At 34.7% G+C, this 19,252-nt stretch overlaps 1 protein-coding gene across 1 annotated transcript in view; it reads left to right on the forward strand.

Annotated features, from left to right (window-relative positions):
- Positions 1-19,252, forward strand: part of LOC136042445 (chloride channel protein 2-like) — a 75,173-nt gene that overhangs the window by 5,750 nt on the left and 50,171 nt on the right. Inside the window, exons 4-5 of the mRNA XM_065727409.1 lie at positions 3,158-3,260; positions 9,178-9,315. Of these exons, the coding sequence (XP_065583481.1) occupies positions 3,180-3,260; positions 9,178-9,315 (219 nt within the window). The 5' untranslated portion in view covers positions 3,158-3,179. The remainder of the gene's footprint in view (positions 1-3,157; positions 3,261-9,177; positions 9,316-19,252) is intronic.

The following is a 19,252-nucleotide window of genomic DNA, read 5'->3' on the forward strand; positions in this document are numbered from 1 at the left end:
GCTTAGATAAACTCAATTTTACTATTTACAGAAAACCAACACAAAACAATAGATATTTACATTTTGGATCAAACCACCTCCCAAAAGTTAAAAGAGCTGTCGTAATCTCTCTCGTTGATCGGGCTCTAAACATTGGTTCTGATTCCTGCATCACAGCAGAACTAAACTTTATCACGGGCATACTTTTTGGAAATGGGTATCCTACTTTATCTAATAATAATACAATTAACCGTAGACTGAAAAGAAACTCCCGAAAACCAATGGTAGTTTACTATGTGAGAATCCCAATAAGCCTTCAAATATAATTTGCCTCCCATATATCCGAAAAATCACTACGAATCTTAAAAAAGTCTGCACACAAAATAAGCTGTATTTAGTATTTACCATTAATTTAAAATCACATATTTCCTAAATTTTGGTAAAGGTAAAACCACAGTTACTCGCCAAACAGGGGTTTATCAAATAGAAATTAGAGACACGTCACAACAGCATAAAGATGATATCACCAAAGCTCTAAATTTTAATATTGCTAGTATTTCTTTTGATTCTACTTTAAGCAGCTATGCATTTGAAAATCCTAGCCAAAAAATACTTTTTGAAGAATCTGCCCTCATTAGCAATGCCCTAGACGTAAAGCAGTTAGTTCGAGAAGCAATTGAAACCAGACGTAAGAACCGTAAGAACACGGAACCAGTCACAAACAGACTTTCGAGGTTAGCTTCCAAAAAAGAAGGATTAGCACTAAAAAAGTGTTGTTAATTATTCTTCTTTAATTTCAATGAATTGCCTTGTTTCATCTCACTTTATTTATCAGCCCTGGTTGAAATTCTCTGAAGTAAGGATGCTGGGATTGTTTTTAAAAAAAAATCATTTTAGTTTTATTGGTCGTATGTTCTTTTAAGTTTTCTTCTTTTATATATTTATGTTTTGTTGAGGATGTCCCTCGGACATAGGGCCGATATATTCATTTCCTATTGTTCTTCTTGTTTTGAATAACAATTATTAGAAAATAAAATAAACGAAAATTATCATTTAAATGGAGCTTCAGCAGCAGGAATAGATTGTGAGGTCTTAATGACCTTGATTAAACTCTGTAACAAGTTTTCAATGTATTTCCAATTCTGTAATTTTTTTTACAAGCAAATTAATGGGCTACCGATGGTTGCGCCCCTCTCTGGATTACTGGCGAATATTTATGTTGGACATATTGAAAATTGGGCGTTAAATTCATATTTCTTTAAACATATCTCTTAGGGACGTTACATGGATGATTTAACTTTGGAACTATGAGGAAAATGAACCTTAATGTCACCTTAGATCATGTAACTTAATGCAATGTAATTAATTACATTATTAATGTAATTTACTAATTAGATCACATTAGATCACTTTAATACATGTGATAAAAATTTACAGTTTACCTGGGAAATTGAAATTTCAAATAAAATTCCATTTCTAGATGTGTTAATTATTCGTAGCTTAGGTCAAATCAATTTTACTATTTACAGAAAATCAACAGAAAAGAATAGATATTTGTATTTTAAATGAAACCACCCCTCCCCCACAAGTTAAAAGATCTGTCGTAATCTCTTTCGTCGATCGTGCCCTAAACATTTGTTCTGATTCCTACATCACAGCAGAACTAAACATTATCAGGGACATACTTCTTGGAAATGGGTGTACTATTTTATTTATCAATAATACAATTAACAGTAGACCGAAAAGACACTCCCATAAATCAATGGTAGTTTGCCCTGTAATAATCACCGATTAGCCCTCAAACATAATTTACCTCCCACACGTCCCGAAAGTCACTACGAATCTTAACAAATCTGCACGCAAAATAATCTGTATGTAGTATTTACCAATAATTTCCAAATAATAAATTTCCTAAATTCTGGTAAAGATAAAATTTACTCGCCAGAGAAGGGTCTATCAAATACCATGTGACTGTGACAATTACTATGTAGGTAAAACTCACCAGAATTTAGAGAAACCCCTACAATAGTATAAAGATAATATCATCAAAGCTCTTAAATCTAATATTGCTACTATTTCTTTTGATTCTGCTTTAAGTAGCCATAAATTTGAAAATCCTATCCGCAAAATACTTTTTGAAAAATCTGCCCTTGTTAGCAATGACCTTAGGTGTAAAGCAGGTTGTTCGAGAAGCAATTGAAGTCAGACGTAAGATTAATAATAATATTTCCTTAAATAGGGACTTGGGGGAATATTCACTAAATGCTCTATATACACAAATTTAATTAAAAATGATCTTACAAAATATTTTAAAAAACCATTAGAAATTAACACAGAACCAGTCACAAATAGACCTTTGAGGTTAGCTGCCAAAAAAGCAAAATTAGCTCTAAAAACGTGTTTTTAATTATTCTTCTTTCATCTCAATGAATTGCCTTGTTTCATCTCACTTTATTTATCGGTCCTGGTAGAAAGTCGCTGAAGTTAGGATGGTGGGACTGTTTTAAAAAAAATTCATTTTTGTTTTGTTGGCCGCATGTTGTTGCAAGTTTTTCTTCTTTTATATATTTATGTTTTGCTGAGGATGACCCTTGGACATAGGGCCAATTCATTCAAATTTGATTTTCCATTGTCTTAAGAAAAGAATTCCCTATTGTTGCTCTTGTTTTGATGTTTGTGATGAAAAGGCAGTGGGGTCTTCCTCCTTATTTAATGGGACTATTAGGTAGAAAATGAGGGCGGTATCGATGAAAAAAAGGCCTTAAAAGTATAAGGAGCCAAAAGACTGAATTGCAGTTACCATGTTTTCATTTATTATCGATTTAATGTTTTCAATAAATTTTTGCCATGGTTTAGTATCTGTCTTTAAAAATTTATGCGTATAGTGTCAGGCCGCATTAAAGTGCAAGCCAATGAAATGAAAAAAGGAGAGGGAAGGTACGAATGGAAAAAATGCTTTATTTGAGTGACAAAAACGAATATGATATACGCTCTACTGACCACATTCAAAATGAGTCACAATAATGTATTTTTGAATCCAAACACAAGTACCAATAACCATTAGAAACAATAGTAATATTATTTACGCTTTTTTCTAATTTACTCAGCTCCAATGACTGCTGTTTGGTTAAAATTATCTTTTGTTCCAAGTTTTATTTTGAAACCATTTTATTTGCAGTCGCTTCATTTACCCTTTTGTAATGACGTTATTCATCGCATCGATAGATTTCCCGGATGGGCTGGGACAATTTTTGGGCGCTCGAATGACCCCGAAAGAACAGGTATGTATGAAGTTTTGATTTGATGATTTTAAAGAATATTTAATTTAGCTAAGTCGATTGAATTTAACTTATATTTTCTTTAGAAAAATTACAAAGCGTAAAAAAGATGGAATGGGGGCACACAAAAATATCAGACTATTGTTGTTTTTCGTCCAATACTGCTAACCCTTTTTTTATAGTTTTCATAGGCACATAATTGTCAGAGTAGCAACCAAAATAAGTGTTAAAAGGAAAATCAAATAGTAATACTTTTTTTTATTATTGAGTTTAGTTTTAACAAGGCTATACACAATGCTGCTATCCAATCTTATTCGTATTAAGTCAAAAATTAATGCTTTGTCACAGTGAACAATATTTTTTAAAATAAAAGACGATTGTCTTGAAATGATTCTCAAAAGCTCTTTATATTTTTTCAAGGTCAAACAAAGCACCATTGGGCATTTTTGAGTTGTTTTATTATGTTCATTAATGTAACGCCACAAGACGTTTGTCCTGTTACTTATCTAACTTCAACCCCCCTTCCGCATTTTGCATAACAACTTCATTTTTGAAAATTATTTTGTTTGATTCGTTTTTTTGTTGAGGGGGGGGGGCTGAATGTTTTGAGAAAGAGCAGAGGAAACGGATTTCCAAACCATAACTCCAGTCTTTCATCAAAAATTCATTAGAAATTTTCACTAGTGAAAATTTTCACATATTTTCTTTGTGTTGACTAGTGACTCACATACGTAAATTATGGTATTAGGTGCTATGTTCTGCAGTACTGGGAGCCTGTTCTTTGCCCGGGCCCCCTGCACTCGGCACACGGCAGGCTTTTAGACGTTTAATTCTCGCTGTCGTTTGCCTCGTAAACCCAGATAATAGGAACCTGTTCTTGATGTCATGGTCAGTATTCTATATAAAAGTTTTAATAAATAATATCTGCTTTTAGTAATTATTTTAATAAATGCTCTTGTTATTTTAGAACTTACTGGTAGACCTCCCTAGTTTTTATGGATTTTTGATAAATTTTTCTTTGCACATTTGAGATGGAGTGAAGATTCTGCATGTCTTTTTTTGCCCTTTGCCTAGTTTCTTCAAGTTGTTGTAATCGATTTTCACAAATTTTTCATGTTGATCACTTCCTTTAGAATGTGCCTGCACACAAAACAGTAAAGCTTGTCTACCTCCGTGTTGTATTTCAACCAGTTAAATAATTGATAGTATTTAGACAAAAACGTTTCAAATTGCTGCAAAATTTTGTTTTTGGAAAATTTTTATAGGGCTAGAAGGGTCTAGATTGCAGTGTTCCCAAGTTGCCCCTTTTTTCGTTATAAGCTGCTTTTGACAAATTAAACGTAAATACTTCCGAAACTGCACCTAAATCAGCTGTTTGCTCTAGATCAGCTGTGGTAGCTCTCTGGAGACCTTGTCTGGAAGATACGGAGTTTTGAGATTTTGGATAACCCTTCTCTCCCAGTGGCGTCAATTCCTCTAGTCATAGCTACCCAGGATTTTGTCCCTCCAATATTTGAAAAGTATCTTTGTTTGCTATTTTCATTGACTTGTCAAAAACAGGATTTCCAGACCTTTCAACTAAGCTGAACAAAATGGTTATTTCAAAGTTTTTATTAGATTTGTTTTTGAACTGATGGGCGTGGGGGTCCTTTTTAACCTCCAATCACTTTTGACTAACACTAGCCAGTTCGATTTCCAATCAAATGAGCCTTTTTCAAAGTTTCTACGACAACAAATGGCCATCTCAAAATTTCTATCAGATGCATTTTGGGAAAATACAAGGTTTGGGGGGATATTCACCATTCGATCACTCTAAATATTAAAAAGCACACTGGAACTTGTGATTGCCCATCCAATGAGACCCTGCCAAAGTTTATACGATCACCCTTTATATATAAACTTTGTATGTCCCCAGGACATAATTTAAAACCCTTGCTCTGGGGGTTGTGGGGGAGATTGTCATTCTAATAGACATAATGTTTGTACTTTTCAATTACGTTGAGCAAAATGGATGTCTCAAAATTTTAATTGGATGTATTTGGGGAAATGCTGGGCGTGTGAAGGGGGGCTAGTTGTGTTCCAATCACTTTCTACTACTAAAAATGGCGTCAACCATTTCAAGTTCCAATCGAATGAGCCTTTATCGAAGTTTCTATGACAATAAATTGCCAGCTCAAAATTTCTATGAGATGCATTTCGGGAAAATACGATGTGGGGGGGAATATCCACCCTCCCGTCGCTCTGAATCTCAAATAGGGCACTAACACTTCTGATTAGCAATACAATAAGCCCCTCCGAAGTTTATACGATGATCCATTCAATATAAACCTTATATGGCTCCAGTGCATAACTTACATCCCTTGCCCTGAAGACTGTAGAGGGGCATTATCAAATACATAATTTCAGGACCTTTCAACTATGTTGAACAAAATGGCTATCTCAAAGTTTTGATTGGATATTTCTTGGGAAATGATGGGTGTGGGAGGGGGTGACTTGCCCCCCCAATCTCTTTTGACTATTAAAAAGGGACTGCCCCTTTCGATTTCCAATCGAATGAGCCCTTTTCGAAGTTTCTACGACAACTCCTTCGATACAAAGTAACCAAAAAAACAAAAAAAAACCTAAAAAACCCAAAACCAGAAAAAAATAAAATAAAAATAAACAATACATTTCGCCCACAGCGCTCTTTACTTAGGCAGTGCTATTACGCTGCCCATGATTTTCTTTGAAAGAAATTTAGAAAATGCCCCGCCCCCCTGCAATTTTGAAAAATATTCTCCTCTATTTTCTGTGAATTGAAGCCACCCTTCCACTTTCTCATCAGTAAGTTGAATTATAGAATTGTTCGTTTCTGCTTCTTGCATGCAAGTTTATTAAACTCAGCAATCGCCAAGTATATCTGGAAAGAAAAGAAGAAGTGCTACCCCCCATAATAATCCCAAAATAATTGAAGTAAGGACTGAACTTACGTAATTCCTGACTAATAAAACTTATGTCAATGGCCAAATGAAATAAAAGTTTTTTCTCCATGACAAAGGTATTTACTTTCCATACTTTATTAAATGATCAGTTGCATAACTAGTTGTAATTGCGGAAGTGAAACAATTCTTCTTTCATTTATTAGGTTTGCCATCAAATTTTAAATAACTTCCGACTTGGTATGCAATGCAACCGAGGGATCACCGACTTTCAGAAAGCACGCACACCAAGTGACACATACCAAGCGAGGTAAAAGTTGCCAGGTGTCGTGGAACTGCGCTATCCATAAATGAACTATGTAGCACACGAGGCTTTCGGAGATGTTCACCAGGGGGAGAAGTGGGAGACCCCTCAAATGCAACATTTGACCATTAACTTTACATCATTTTAGTAATTGTATAATAGGATGACGCTAACTATATTTTGCGTGCTATAGCATTCATTTTTTTCTTCTTTCTGGATAAACAAACCGTTCAAACACTCAACACAGTTCAAAGACCTTTAAGGTGACTAAGGTTCGTATATTCTTTAACAGAAAATCTTCTAATCCTGACAGAAAAAGAAATTGGTATCACACTAATTTTGCACAACAAATAAACAGAGTCGTTCCTAGGGTAGAAACCTGGGCAGTAGCTCCAGGCACCGTGGCTTTGGGGGTGCCACAGCTGCGGAATTGCCCATTTTAATATATTTTTCCAATTTGATCTGGCTTTTCTTGCTTACATCTGATTCGGGAGGGGGGCTGTAATTACTCAGGGGCTACCAACCCTAGGGACGGCTCTGAACATAAATAGTAAGAAACCACCCATGTCAAGTCCCGAAAAATATCACTGAAGTTCAAATAAATAGTCATAATTAATTTAAATAGCGAGGCCAAAAAGAAAATTCTCCCCAACTCTCTCCCATATGTGTATATAAACAAATGAATATAGGATTTCATATTGCACCCGATGCATATATTATGCAAATTTGCTCCTGATACATCATCATAATTTAAGAATATTAGGCGGTAAATTATCCTCCTCTTAGCAATCATTTTCTTACCTTACTTCGTTTTTGTTAGAAATAGTGTCAATTTTAATCTAACAGTGCTGTAATACCTTCGTTCAACAATAGTGTTAATTGGGAAGGGCAGGGCGATGCCTGCCCTCCTAATGCTTTTGCCCCTCTCAAATTTTGAAAATTACCTGTTTCGGGATATTTTTGTAGAGAAATGTCCTTTCTGGTATTTTCGTTCGAAAAATTGAAAGAACGGAAAATTCGCCCCTATAGATTTTATAGAATTCATTTCCCCTCTGAAAATGTTCATGAATTGACACTACTGCAATAAAACCTGTCGGGTGCCACCATAGATGCTTTAGGTTGTGACCATGTCATACCTGTCCATTAAGCTGCAAATAACAGCGTGGTTGTTTTTCAACTGCTAGTTTCAAGTGGTGCCACCATAGGTGCCTTAGGTTTTGACCACGCCATACCTGTATGTTAAGCTGCAAATAACAGCCTAGATATTTTTCAGCTGCTAATTTCAAGTGGTGCCATCGTAGATACCTTACGTTGCGATAATGAAACGTTTTTACATTGTGCCGCTGATTGTGACAGACTACATAATTTGTCGGCTGTTAGTTTCAAATAGTTCTTTTATTCTTAGACTGTGAAAATGTCACCCTTCTGCATTATGCTGCTGAAAATGACAGACTAAAAGTTTCTCAGGTACTGGTTTCAAATGGTGCACGATTCCTTAGATTGTGAGGGTACAACACCTCTGCGTTATGCTTCTGCAAATAGCAGATTAGGTATTTATCAGCTGCTAGTTTCAAATGGTGCAGAAGTAACGTGATTTAACTCAAATAAAAAGACACACTTGGTGCTATTTTTTCGTTGCCTTGTATTGTGAGAATACCCCGCCTCTACATTATGCTGCTGTAATGGCAAACTAGATTTTATCCAGCTACTGGTTTTAAATGGTGCAGAAATAAACTGTTTAAATTCAAAGATAGAGACTACTTTATTGCTACCAATTTCCAAAGATCATTTTTCCAGAGCTCAATGTCTTCTAGAAAATAAAGAATTTTATTATCCCAATAGAACCAAAGATATGAAGTACAAATATCTACTAGTGCTCATGCAATTTTATGGCTAAAGCCAGACTAATACGTCCCAATTATGTCCAAAGCCAAAGGTTAGGCAACCTAATGTCCCTTCAACATTTTATACCACCCAGAGGCTCCCCAAGACCAAACACGACCCCGGATTGAAATTTGAAGACAGTCATTTTAGTAAGTACGTTCAAAACTGGGATTGGTTTGCCCTGGGATTGTCTCAGAGGCAAGGGCCTGAAATTATGCATATAGCCATTATTCTTGTCAATTCCTGAAAATTAAGATAGGGGGGGGAGACAAAATTGTATTTTTTTAAAAATAGAGAAGGGACTTCTTTGTATTTTTCAAAATCTTGACTAGGGACTTGTTTGTCTTTTTTAATATTTTCAGTTAAAATGCCAAAGGCAAAGCGATTTTTCAATGAGAACAGCCAATAAAATTATTTTTCAAAGGCTTGGGGAAAAAGTGCCCCTCGCCAAATTAACGCTACTGATAGAAATTTGAAAAGAGGCTTCATAAATACATAATCTAAAAAACAGACGATAGTTAATGTCGTTTACCTGCTGAGACGAACGGATATAGGGTGAACGGGCTAAAAGCAAGCATGGTAACAGATGACTAAGAGTACCAGGCAGAAGTGGTAGACATGGGGGCTCAAACTTTTCTTCACGAACACCATGCAGTGCTCAACGCCAAGAACCCTTGGTGAATTCTAAGCTCGATTTCATCAACTCTTCCCTCCAAAAAGATGTAGCACAGAAAATAAAGGAAAAACATTAAGGTAAAGTAAAACACAAACTTTATTATTTTAATCCGAGCTAAAACTTGATTTTCTTTTCTAGATTACGACTCTGTTTTCAAATTTTACGTGGACTTCAGATGATATGTCTCTAAAAGACAGCGAAGTTGTACATAAATGGATACAGAAGGACAGCGATTCAAATTTGTTTCAAAATCTTGCCCTCTTCAGCTTTGTTAATGTAAGTTTTTAGTTTTAGATTTTTAGATTTTAGATAAAGCATCTTTTCGAAAGATTTGTGTGTTATATAATCTCTTGCCAAAAGATACTTCTGTCATATCATCTTATATACGAAGATGCGGTTTTTGTCGGAAATTGTATAATTATTTTAATAATTATACTTTTGTTACTTCTAAAAAGCGCTAGATATAGAAATTAGCTTTAGAATCTTCTCGACGATTCATTTTACTAAAATGATTTTACTAATTTTTTATTTTTACTAAACCTATCAAAGGCTATGTTCCTGACAAAATGTTCTTGATTTTTGAAAAAAAAGTGGGGGGGGAATAACCCCCTAAACCTCAAAGAATATTAATAAAAATCAGACCATCAATTCAGCGTATCAGAGAGCCCTAATCTAGAGGTCTTATGCTCCTATCTGCAAAAATGTAGAATTTTGTATTTTTTACCAAAGAAAGATTACGGATGCATGTTTACTTTTTTTTCAGGGTGATCGTATAGACCCAGTGGTCCTAGAACATCGCGAGAGGGCTCTTTCGAACAGGTTTTAGTGCCCTTTTTAAGTAACAAAAAAGATTGGAGGGCAACTAGGCCCCTTCCCACGCCCCTTTTTTCCCAAAATCGTCCGACCAATATTTTGAGATAGCCATTTTGTTCAGCTTAGTTGAGAGGCCAAATAGCTATGCCTTTTTGTGACAACATGACCTCCCATTGCCCCTGGGAAAGGACTTAAAGTTATAAAACCTGCCCGTTGTCACGAATAGTATTTGTTATTGGGAAGCATTCATACATTTTTGTGGTGGGGGGGGGAAACAATTTTGTGTAGGAGGAATTATCCATGGGGAGCGAAATTTCCAGGGGATTAACTTTTCAGGAGAAATTTTTCACTGGAGGAATTTGCCATAATTCCTATACGAAATTATTTGTATACGTCTGGCTTTCTCTTTGCCGACTCGATTTTACGCGAGGAGATGTTAGGATAATCGTCTGAAGTCAATTTTCACCGTTACTGAATTGACCATATATCCGTGGGGAGGGGGAGTTTTCCGTGGAGATGGAGCCACATTTCTTGGCTTTATTTAAAAAAAGTATATGAAAGGGGTGGCCCCTCTTCAACTCGTCGCTCTTTACACTACTGTTTGAATTTTGTCCCGAATCTCTGAAAACGATTCCGGAAACACAAGTCGTTTGATTAGAAAAATAAGAAGCTTTTTTTAAAGCACTAAAAACTTAAGCGTGAAGAGTGAGGTGTTGAGGAGGGGAAGGCCCCCGCATATAGGCAATAATTTCAGTTCGTTTTAAATTTTAATGTTGCTCCTTACTTTCAGTTGAAAAATCTCGTTTCTATTTATTAAATACATAGCGCTAGTGCGGAAATCAGCTAAGGCATTTGAATTAAAATGGAATAGTTGTGGGCATCAAGTCATGGCTAATTGTAGATTAAATAAAAAAACAAGTTTTTTTAAATGAAAGTAAGGAGCGACATTAAAACTTAAAACGAACAGAAATTACTCCGTATATGAAAGGGGCTTTTCCTCCTCGACACCCCGCTCCTTACGCTAAAGTTTTTTATTGTTTTAAAAAGTAGAGTTGCGAGAAAGAATCAAACTTTAGCGCAAGGAGCGGGGTGTCGAGGAGGAAAAGCCCCTTTCATATACGGAGTAATTTCTGTTCGTTTTAAGTTTTAATGTCGCTCCTTACTTTCATTTAAAAAAACTTGTTTTTTTATTTAATTTCTGAAAGTTTTTGAATTAATGATGTCTGATTTTGGCTCTCCGTACATAAATTATAAAAAAGAAATTTTTATATTAATTCTTTTTTTGGCTAAATGGCTTTCTCTTAGTTTTGATCAACCGATTTTGAGAAATAAGGGGTGGGGAAGGAGGTCTAGTTGCCCTCCAATTTTTCGGTTACTTAAAAAGGCAACTAGATCTTTTATTTTTAACGAACGTTTTTATTAGTAAAAAAATACGTAACTTAAGAATTAACTTACGTAACAAACTTTTATATTCTTATATTTTTGATTATATATATATGGGGGTTGGTCCCCTCGTTAATACCTCGCTCTTCACACTAAATCTTGTTTTATCCCAATTCTTTAAGAATGACCCCTGAATCAGAAAGGCCGTAGAATAAATAGTTGAAATTATTTAAAAAAATTTTAGCATAAAGAGCGAAGTATTTATCTCCTCCTAAATACCTCGCTCTTTATGCTAGAGTATTTTCAGAACCCCTCATATGCGTAATAATCTCTGTTCGTTTTAAGTTTTAATGCTTCTCCTTACTTTCAATTGAAAAAACTTTTTCATGTTTACATTTTCAATGTTTTTTTTTATAGTAATGCTAGAAAGTCCTGCGCCCTTTTCATTGAATTTCTCTTCCCCCATGAAATATTCCTCCAAGGAAAGATCCTCCCATATAGCCCCCTCCCCTGAACCCCACACCCAAGCCAAAAAAATCCCCCTGATAACGTCGGTACACTTCCCAGTAACCATTACTGTATGTAAACATTGGTCAAAGTTTGTAACTTGCAGCCCCTCCCCCAGGGACTGTGGGGGGTAAGTCATCCCCAAAGACATAGTTATTATGGTTTTCGACTATGCGGAACAAAATGGCTATCTCAAAATTTTGATCCGTTGACTTTGGGGAAAAAATGAGCGTGGGAGGGGGCCTAGGTGCCCTCCGATTTTTTTGGTCACTTAAAAAGGGCACTAGAACTTTTCATTTCCGTTAGAATGAGCCCTTTTGCAACACTCTAGGACCACTTGGTCGATACGATGACCCCTGGGAAAAAAAAAAAAAAAAAAAAAAAAACAAATAAACACGCACCCGTGATTTGTCTTCTGGCAAAAAATACAAAACTCCACATTTTTGTAGATTGGACCTTGAAATTTTTTCTGTAGGGTTCTCTGATACGCTGAATGCGATTGTGTAATTTTCGTTAAGATCCTATGACTTTTAGGGGGTGTTACCCCCTATTTTCCAAAATAAGGCAAATTTTCTCAGGCTCGTAACTTTTGATGACAAAGACTAAATTTGATGAAACTTATATATTTAAAATCAGCATAAAAATCCGATTCTTTTGATATATCTTTTAGCATCGAAATTCCGTTTTTTAGAGTTTCGTTTACTATTGAGCCGGGTCGCTCCTTACTACAGTTCGTTACCACGAACTGTTTGAAAAAGCCAAGACAGATAGTCCAAATGAGTGAGAAAGAAACCGGGCATTAATTCCCCCCTTATAGGGATTGTATAAAAAGAAGGTTAGTTCATTTATTAATAGATATGTCTATCTATTATCCGTCCTTGCATCATTGCTAGGGCAGTAGAATCAAGGTAGATAGTCGTAGAGCTAATATAGTGATAGAACCTATAGTTTTCCAAGTATTTGATTAATTTGGCTTGGATAAAGGGCGGGAGTATGCGGGTGCCTCTCTTATTGGACCAATACACGGTTTGTTATATTTTAGCAAGTGCTTTGATTATTAAAACATAAATCTGTGTTTAGAATTATATATAACATAAGAAAAAGCGTTTGACTTTTTTAGGAGAAAGCTATTAAAAAGACAATGAGATGCCTAGGTTTTTTGAAGCTAGTTTCTATAGAAGTCCCACCAAAATTGTTTATTCCGTACATAGAGATATTTTAGCATGATGCAAATGACCTCAAATGGCATAACATCATATATACGTTAAATGGCATAACTTCGTTTGTGATAATACGGAAATGACACCCAAAATTCAACGCTATTAAATCAACTTTATAAAAAAGATGGACATAGATATTTTATTTTTATTTATTTATTTCCCTCGAAATTAAGGAGTATATAGCATATATTAATGAAATTACAAAAGGAAACGAAATGCATTAACAAACGCAACGAAGGATTGATGTATATGTTTAATAGCATAACTGAATAAAATACGTAAGAAAAACACAACAACAAAAAATCAAACAACACTTGAATTCTGAAAAAATGGAGGAAAATTGTGCGTAAAGAGAAGATTTACTTATCACAAAAATTATCCCTCTTAATCCCAGCTGCTTCCAACGGCTCTTTAATTTTAAATCTCAAACTTAATCAGTGTTCCTAAGACAAATTGGAAAACCAAGTAAAAATTATCGTATTTAAAATAGCAAACACGACCCGAAGACAACTCATAGATTTTAAAATCTTGAAGAAGAAGGGCGGGATTGAAACATGGGGGGAGGGCAACTGCATTAAAAGGAGAACCTAAATATCTCAACGATAGATGCCACGAAGCCGTATTATTAAGCCATCCTGTTACACAGGGTAAAATATGATTATCTCGGGTTTTCAAGAGGGCGGGGTCAATCCAGCACAAAGAGTTCAAATTGCAGTGGTATGCTTTTCATTTTTATTTACTTCTGTTTCCGAATGTTGCACGTTTTCTATCTTAACTAGTCTAGAATAGCCAATCAGTAGTCCTAATGTGACTAGGTTTGTGGCTAGCTAAATCTCAGCGTTAGTAAATCTTGGCAATAGCTAAATTCTGATGTGAATGAGCCTGAAAATAATCAATTATATCCTGTCCATACCATTTATGTCTTCTTCAAGCGGAAGTATCAATGACCAGAAGAAAAAGAAACGTTTTATGTTCTCTTGCATTTAGCTCTTGGGTTTTCCACATAATGAAGTTCAAAATAAATCCTTCAATAAGGTTATAAATTAACTAACAAGAGGTAATCAATCTATTAAGTGAAGCTGATACTAATTACAGTAATAGATAACCGTGCAACGAATGGTCACGAAAAGTAAACTGTTTTCTAGTCTTTGGTGGAGGATGTTTCAGATTAACCTTTTTAATCTAATATACAGGTATAAAGGTCTTATATTAAATTTTGTACATATTAAACTATAATAAAATGAGCTTAGCGAGAATATAAAACATCTACCTTTACTTCAGTTCCACCTCTTCCACGTTATGGGCTTTTGACCTTTGGAAGTTTGCCAGGAACAATCTAAATGATGTAACTCACCAGTAAAGATTCAAAATTTCACATTTAAGCGTTTTTCCCATTTCCAGCCTTTTCCTTCCTTCCAAAATCTCAAAAATTTTGTCTATTTGTGACTATATGATTCTCTCATAGATAGATTAATCGGTTCCCTCCAATAAAAACCACTTTCTCTTATTTCCTCTCTCTGCACTCCAAGATCACCGGTTGGAGGGTTAATTGCCTCCTTAGGTTCGAAAAATATCTCTTTTTTTGGTATTTTTATTGAAAATACCTTTTTTAGTGTTTTCACTAAAAAAAAAGAAAATTGCCTTCCCTCCTGGCATTGAAAAGTAATTCTCTCTTGTAATTTTAATAATTTTGTAACTAAAGTAATATATTTTTCATGATATTTTGGTATATTTCAATAAGATTAACCTAACTTCATTTCTTTGGTGTGGTCGCTATAACATGTAAGCACCATTTTAGCCAAACCAAAAATATTCAAATACAGCCAACAGAGAGCTAAGCTTGAATCGAAGGCTAATCTATTATCAAAATAAATTTTGTGATCCATCAAAAGACACATATAAAATAAAACCAGAAAAAAGTTAAATATTCAAACATTATTTCTATTCCTGGATTTTCTCTTTATCCCAATCTCAGTACATCAATGAAGTACTGTGCATAACCCCTTGCTCGAACTCACTGAGTCGTCTTTATTGTATTTTAACAAAACTCTTTTAATTAAATCTTTAAGCTTAAATACTTCCTTGGAGAAAAAATAATGTGGTCTATTTTGAAAAGCCAGACGGTCAGTAAAGGGTGTAAAAACACTAATAAAATAATTATATTTCCCACAGTTGCGGTAATAACTATGATAAACGAAGAATGTCTCCTATGGTGCCTCTACATTTGGATTTGTGCCGATCCAACTGTTCTCTGTTTTCAAATTTCGTACTTCATTGGTCAGTTCTTCCTAACGGGCAAAAATAAAATGAAAAAATATCTCCATTTTTGCTAATTTTATAGCATTATTATTAAGTATTGCAGGAGACAGGTTTTTGGAACCAAAACATGATTTGAAATGTTTATTCTTCAAAAATATAATTTTTTTTGTTTTTTTCTCTGAATTGTTTACAAAATTATCCGATTTTCAATGGCAGTGAGGGAAAAATGAACCAACAAAAATGTATCAATATGGCGGCAGTGAAATTAAAATAAGGTTAATTAGGAAGTTCTGAATTTGACAACAAAATGTTCCCTTGAGTGAGAAACATCATATTCTCTAAAATCCTTCATCTGAAGCCACAAGTTTAGGTATATCGGCGTCAATTTAGGAGAATGGAAGACATTGACCCTCATGATTTCGTGCAGTTAAATTTGACATTCCTTTTCATCTGAAATTTAAACATAACAAGCAGCTGATTCATAAAGCTACACCGTCAAAGGCAAGATACATATTCCAAACTACACTTAGGTGCTATGTGTTTTTAGCTTTTTTACCCCCACGTTTATTTATTTTTGAGCTAGTATTCGCGAATAAAAACAAACTGCACACGGAGTTTTTTTTTCAATAAAATGTAATTCCCCAATTTTTAGATATTAGTTATTATATAATTTTCCCACTTAATCAATTCCAGCAATCCATGTTCACTGTCCTTTGTTCCTTAAAAGTAAAGGTAAAAGATACGGCATTAGACTTTACAGTCCCTACTGGTGGTGCTGTTCTCCGTTTCTTGGCCCTTCAGCCAGGAAGTGCAATAGGGGGTTATTTACCTTCCCCAAATTTCTCCAGGTACCCATTTAGACCTGGGTCGACTCTGGCTGAGCTTATAGAGTCACACCACTGACCCTGTCCCAAATTAAATTATCGGTTATACTAAGGTTCGAACCCTTGCTTTCTCAGACAAAGGATTCTGAATCCAGCAGACCAACCCACTCGGCCAAGACGGCCTTTCCTCCTTTGTATTTTACAAAGTGAATACGGTCTTCTCCAATTACTTAGCTATAGTTATGCTAAAAGCATACAAATACTCATTATGAGCAATCTTCAGCATTATAAGCAGAATTTACACATAATGATTATTGCAGCCATCCATGTTCAGAGCTGTGTTTCTTCTTGGACAGCTAATTGTTAACTGTTTAAATATTCAACTTTTTAATGAAGTTCAATACAGCTAAGTCGCGTCCATAGACCCAAACCCTCAAAGTCAAAAACCTTCTTTAAAAACACAAAACATTTTCCTCAAAATAATAATAGAACCTTCTAGTAATTTCTATTACGTAAGGTATCGGATTCCACCTATTCTACGCAATCCAGCTTCATTTCCATAAATATTTCAACAAGTGCCAATAAACCCATAAGAGGAGTGACATCAATTTTAAGGCTATCCTATTCGCTAGTATCGACTAAAATTGCCTGAAATCTCAAAAGCCTAGACTTCATAGAAGAAATAAAAACGCTTCCAGGATGTAAAGCAAAATGTAAACGCATCATTTTTTTTTTTAATGGCTGGGTCACACTATAGTTATACTGGTGGCTGAAATCCAAATTAGGCACAACTAAAGCGTGTGTATGATCTTGTTCTTAATTTGTCGAGTTTTCTCGAAAGTTTTCTAGACTCTGCTTGAAAATTTTCATGTATAGAATTTATTGTTGACATACAGAAATCAGTGTAAAAGTTTAAGGCATAAGTCACTGAAATTAGAAAAGATGGAAGCGTTGAACTGCAATTTGTCTATTCATGAAAAGAATTTGTCAGAGGATGCATCAACACAGCATTAGTAGGCAACTTAGTAGGGGTACTAATTCACAAAGATATAGGAGGGGGGCTAAATATATTTCACAAAACATTGGGGGCATTTTTTTTTTTATTGAATTTGTTTCGTTGAAAACAGCAAACATTAAGTATTTTTCAATGCAGATACCTATAATGGGTATTTTTTAAATCTAGACGAGGGCAAAATATGTAGGTGGGCAAAAAACATCTGCCCTCTCGTTCCGTGAACCGGCGTCCTTATAAGTTAGTGGTGACATGTTTTGCAAACTCATTTCTCGGCACTTCAATTTTCAGCTTCTGTAGCACTAGTGTAAACTTGGAATGTATGGAAAATAACTCATAAATCTTGTTGTTTTTTGTTTTTTATTTTTTTATCGACAATTATGAATATGAAGTGGCTATGAGGTGGAGCAAAAGGTAAGTTAATAATGACCAAAACCGAACAACCCGACAATCCGTTATGGGCATTGTCAGCTCTCGTGAAGGTCACTATTTATACCACAAGATACTAAAAAATCAAGACGAAAATTTGAAAGTTTTCCTCCTTTTCTCCTTACTATTCCTTCATTTCACTCACCTTTTTATATTTTGCTTTTTCATGGTTTTGACTTTATCTGCTTCTAATTTTTTTTTTTACTTCTGTCTAGGCAGGAACGTGTAATTTTTATGGGAGGCTGGAGCAATAATGTGAAAGCGAATTGTATTTTATAATTTGATTAGAGAATACCCAGAATTTCAGAACAAAATTAAGTTTACAGGAAGTGAAGGGGTCTTACTCCAAGGCATACCCCCCTGCTTACGTGCCTATATGATTATCACTTGAGATCTTGATGGCTTACTTGAGGTTTTTGTCTAAATGCTTGCGTTTTTCTTTAAATTCTCCATAAATCTGAACTTCCCTTGTTTTTTCCCTTTACTATGTTTTGATTATTATTTAATTTAATGCTGCGTTCAAAATACAAACAAACCACTCGCGTGCCATGCCGGGTTCGCATGTAAAGGGTTACCTAAACTTGAGCCTAAGGGTGATTACCTATTTTTAACCTATTCCTGTCCACTTATTAAGGTTAACAATCTCATGTAAGATGTTCGTGAATTAATGGTTAAAGTTATGATTTTCCAACAGAACTAAAAACACATAGGTTTAACGAACCAGTCCAATAAAAGTTAATTGCAATAACTAGTCTTACGAACATTACCTGCTGCTTCCTGATTGCTTGCTATCGGCAAGGCTTCTCATTTATCAATCTGCTCCAACTAAATCTGACAAGATTAGGCTTTTCCAACCCGCAAATTGCTGAACAATTTAAATTGCCAACTTTGCCATTTTCAAAGAATGCACCTTTTTACTGGAGATTATAGGACTTCTTATAGGACATCGACTTTAATGGGAGGGGCAAAACGAAAAAGAGTGTGTTAAATCAGCAAAAATATAAACTTTAAATTATCTTGAGGATCGAAACATCGATTGAACATATCGATGGAGCAATTTTTTTTAATACAGTAAATAAATGAATCTTTTTAATAATTAATTTTAAAAATATCAATAATTAATAATCGTTAGCAATTATAATTAATGCAAAGAATCAATTAAAAATTATGAGAAATAAAACAAAATATAGATAGTTAATAATTAATTTTAAAAATGAATTACGAATTGATTGCCTTTTTTGTCATTTTTAAAATATGAATATATTATTGATAGTTTTTAATACTTAGATGTTAAGTTTAATATAAATATTAGCTTTATAAAAAGTGTCACAAAATACCCGTTGAATTATTACAACAAATTTGCCCTCTTAGTATATAGTTCTTAAATAAACTCTAGACAGTAAAGACATGTACGAGCCAAGGTCCATAAATCTTACATTTGGCTACAATTTAGTCGTAGTTACTCTTAATGTGGTGATTTTACTGTAGTTTAAGGTTTGCTCTATCAAATCATGGATACAAAGGGGGTGATGGGGACGATCGCCCCTCCCAAAAGTATTTTTTAAGAATCCTCTCTAAATTATAGCATTGAGTACTATATACAAGAAACAAGGACTGAAAAATCGATCGTTTACTAAAATAAAAACAATGAAACATATCAATACAATAAAATTGTTCAAAGACGATATATGCTATAAACGCAAGACTAAAACGTTTCTGTGCTGCTAGGGAGTGCAGAACAAAGACAGGTAGATTGGACGGTGACA

This window comes from Artemia franciscana, unplaced genomic scaffold (genome assembly GCF_032884065.1).
Source record: "Artemia franciscana unplaced genomic scaffold, ASM3288406v1 Scaffold_1300, whole genome shotgun sequence".
Classification (NCBI taxonomy): Eukaryota; Metazoa; Arthropoda; class Branchiopoda; order Anostraca; family Artemiidae; genus Artemia; species Artemia franciscana.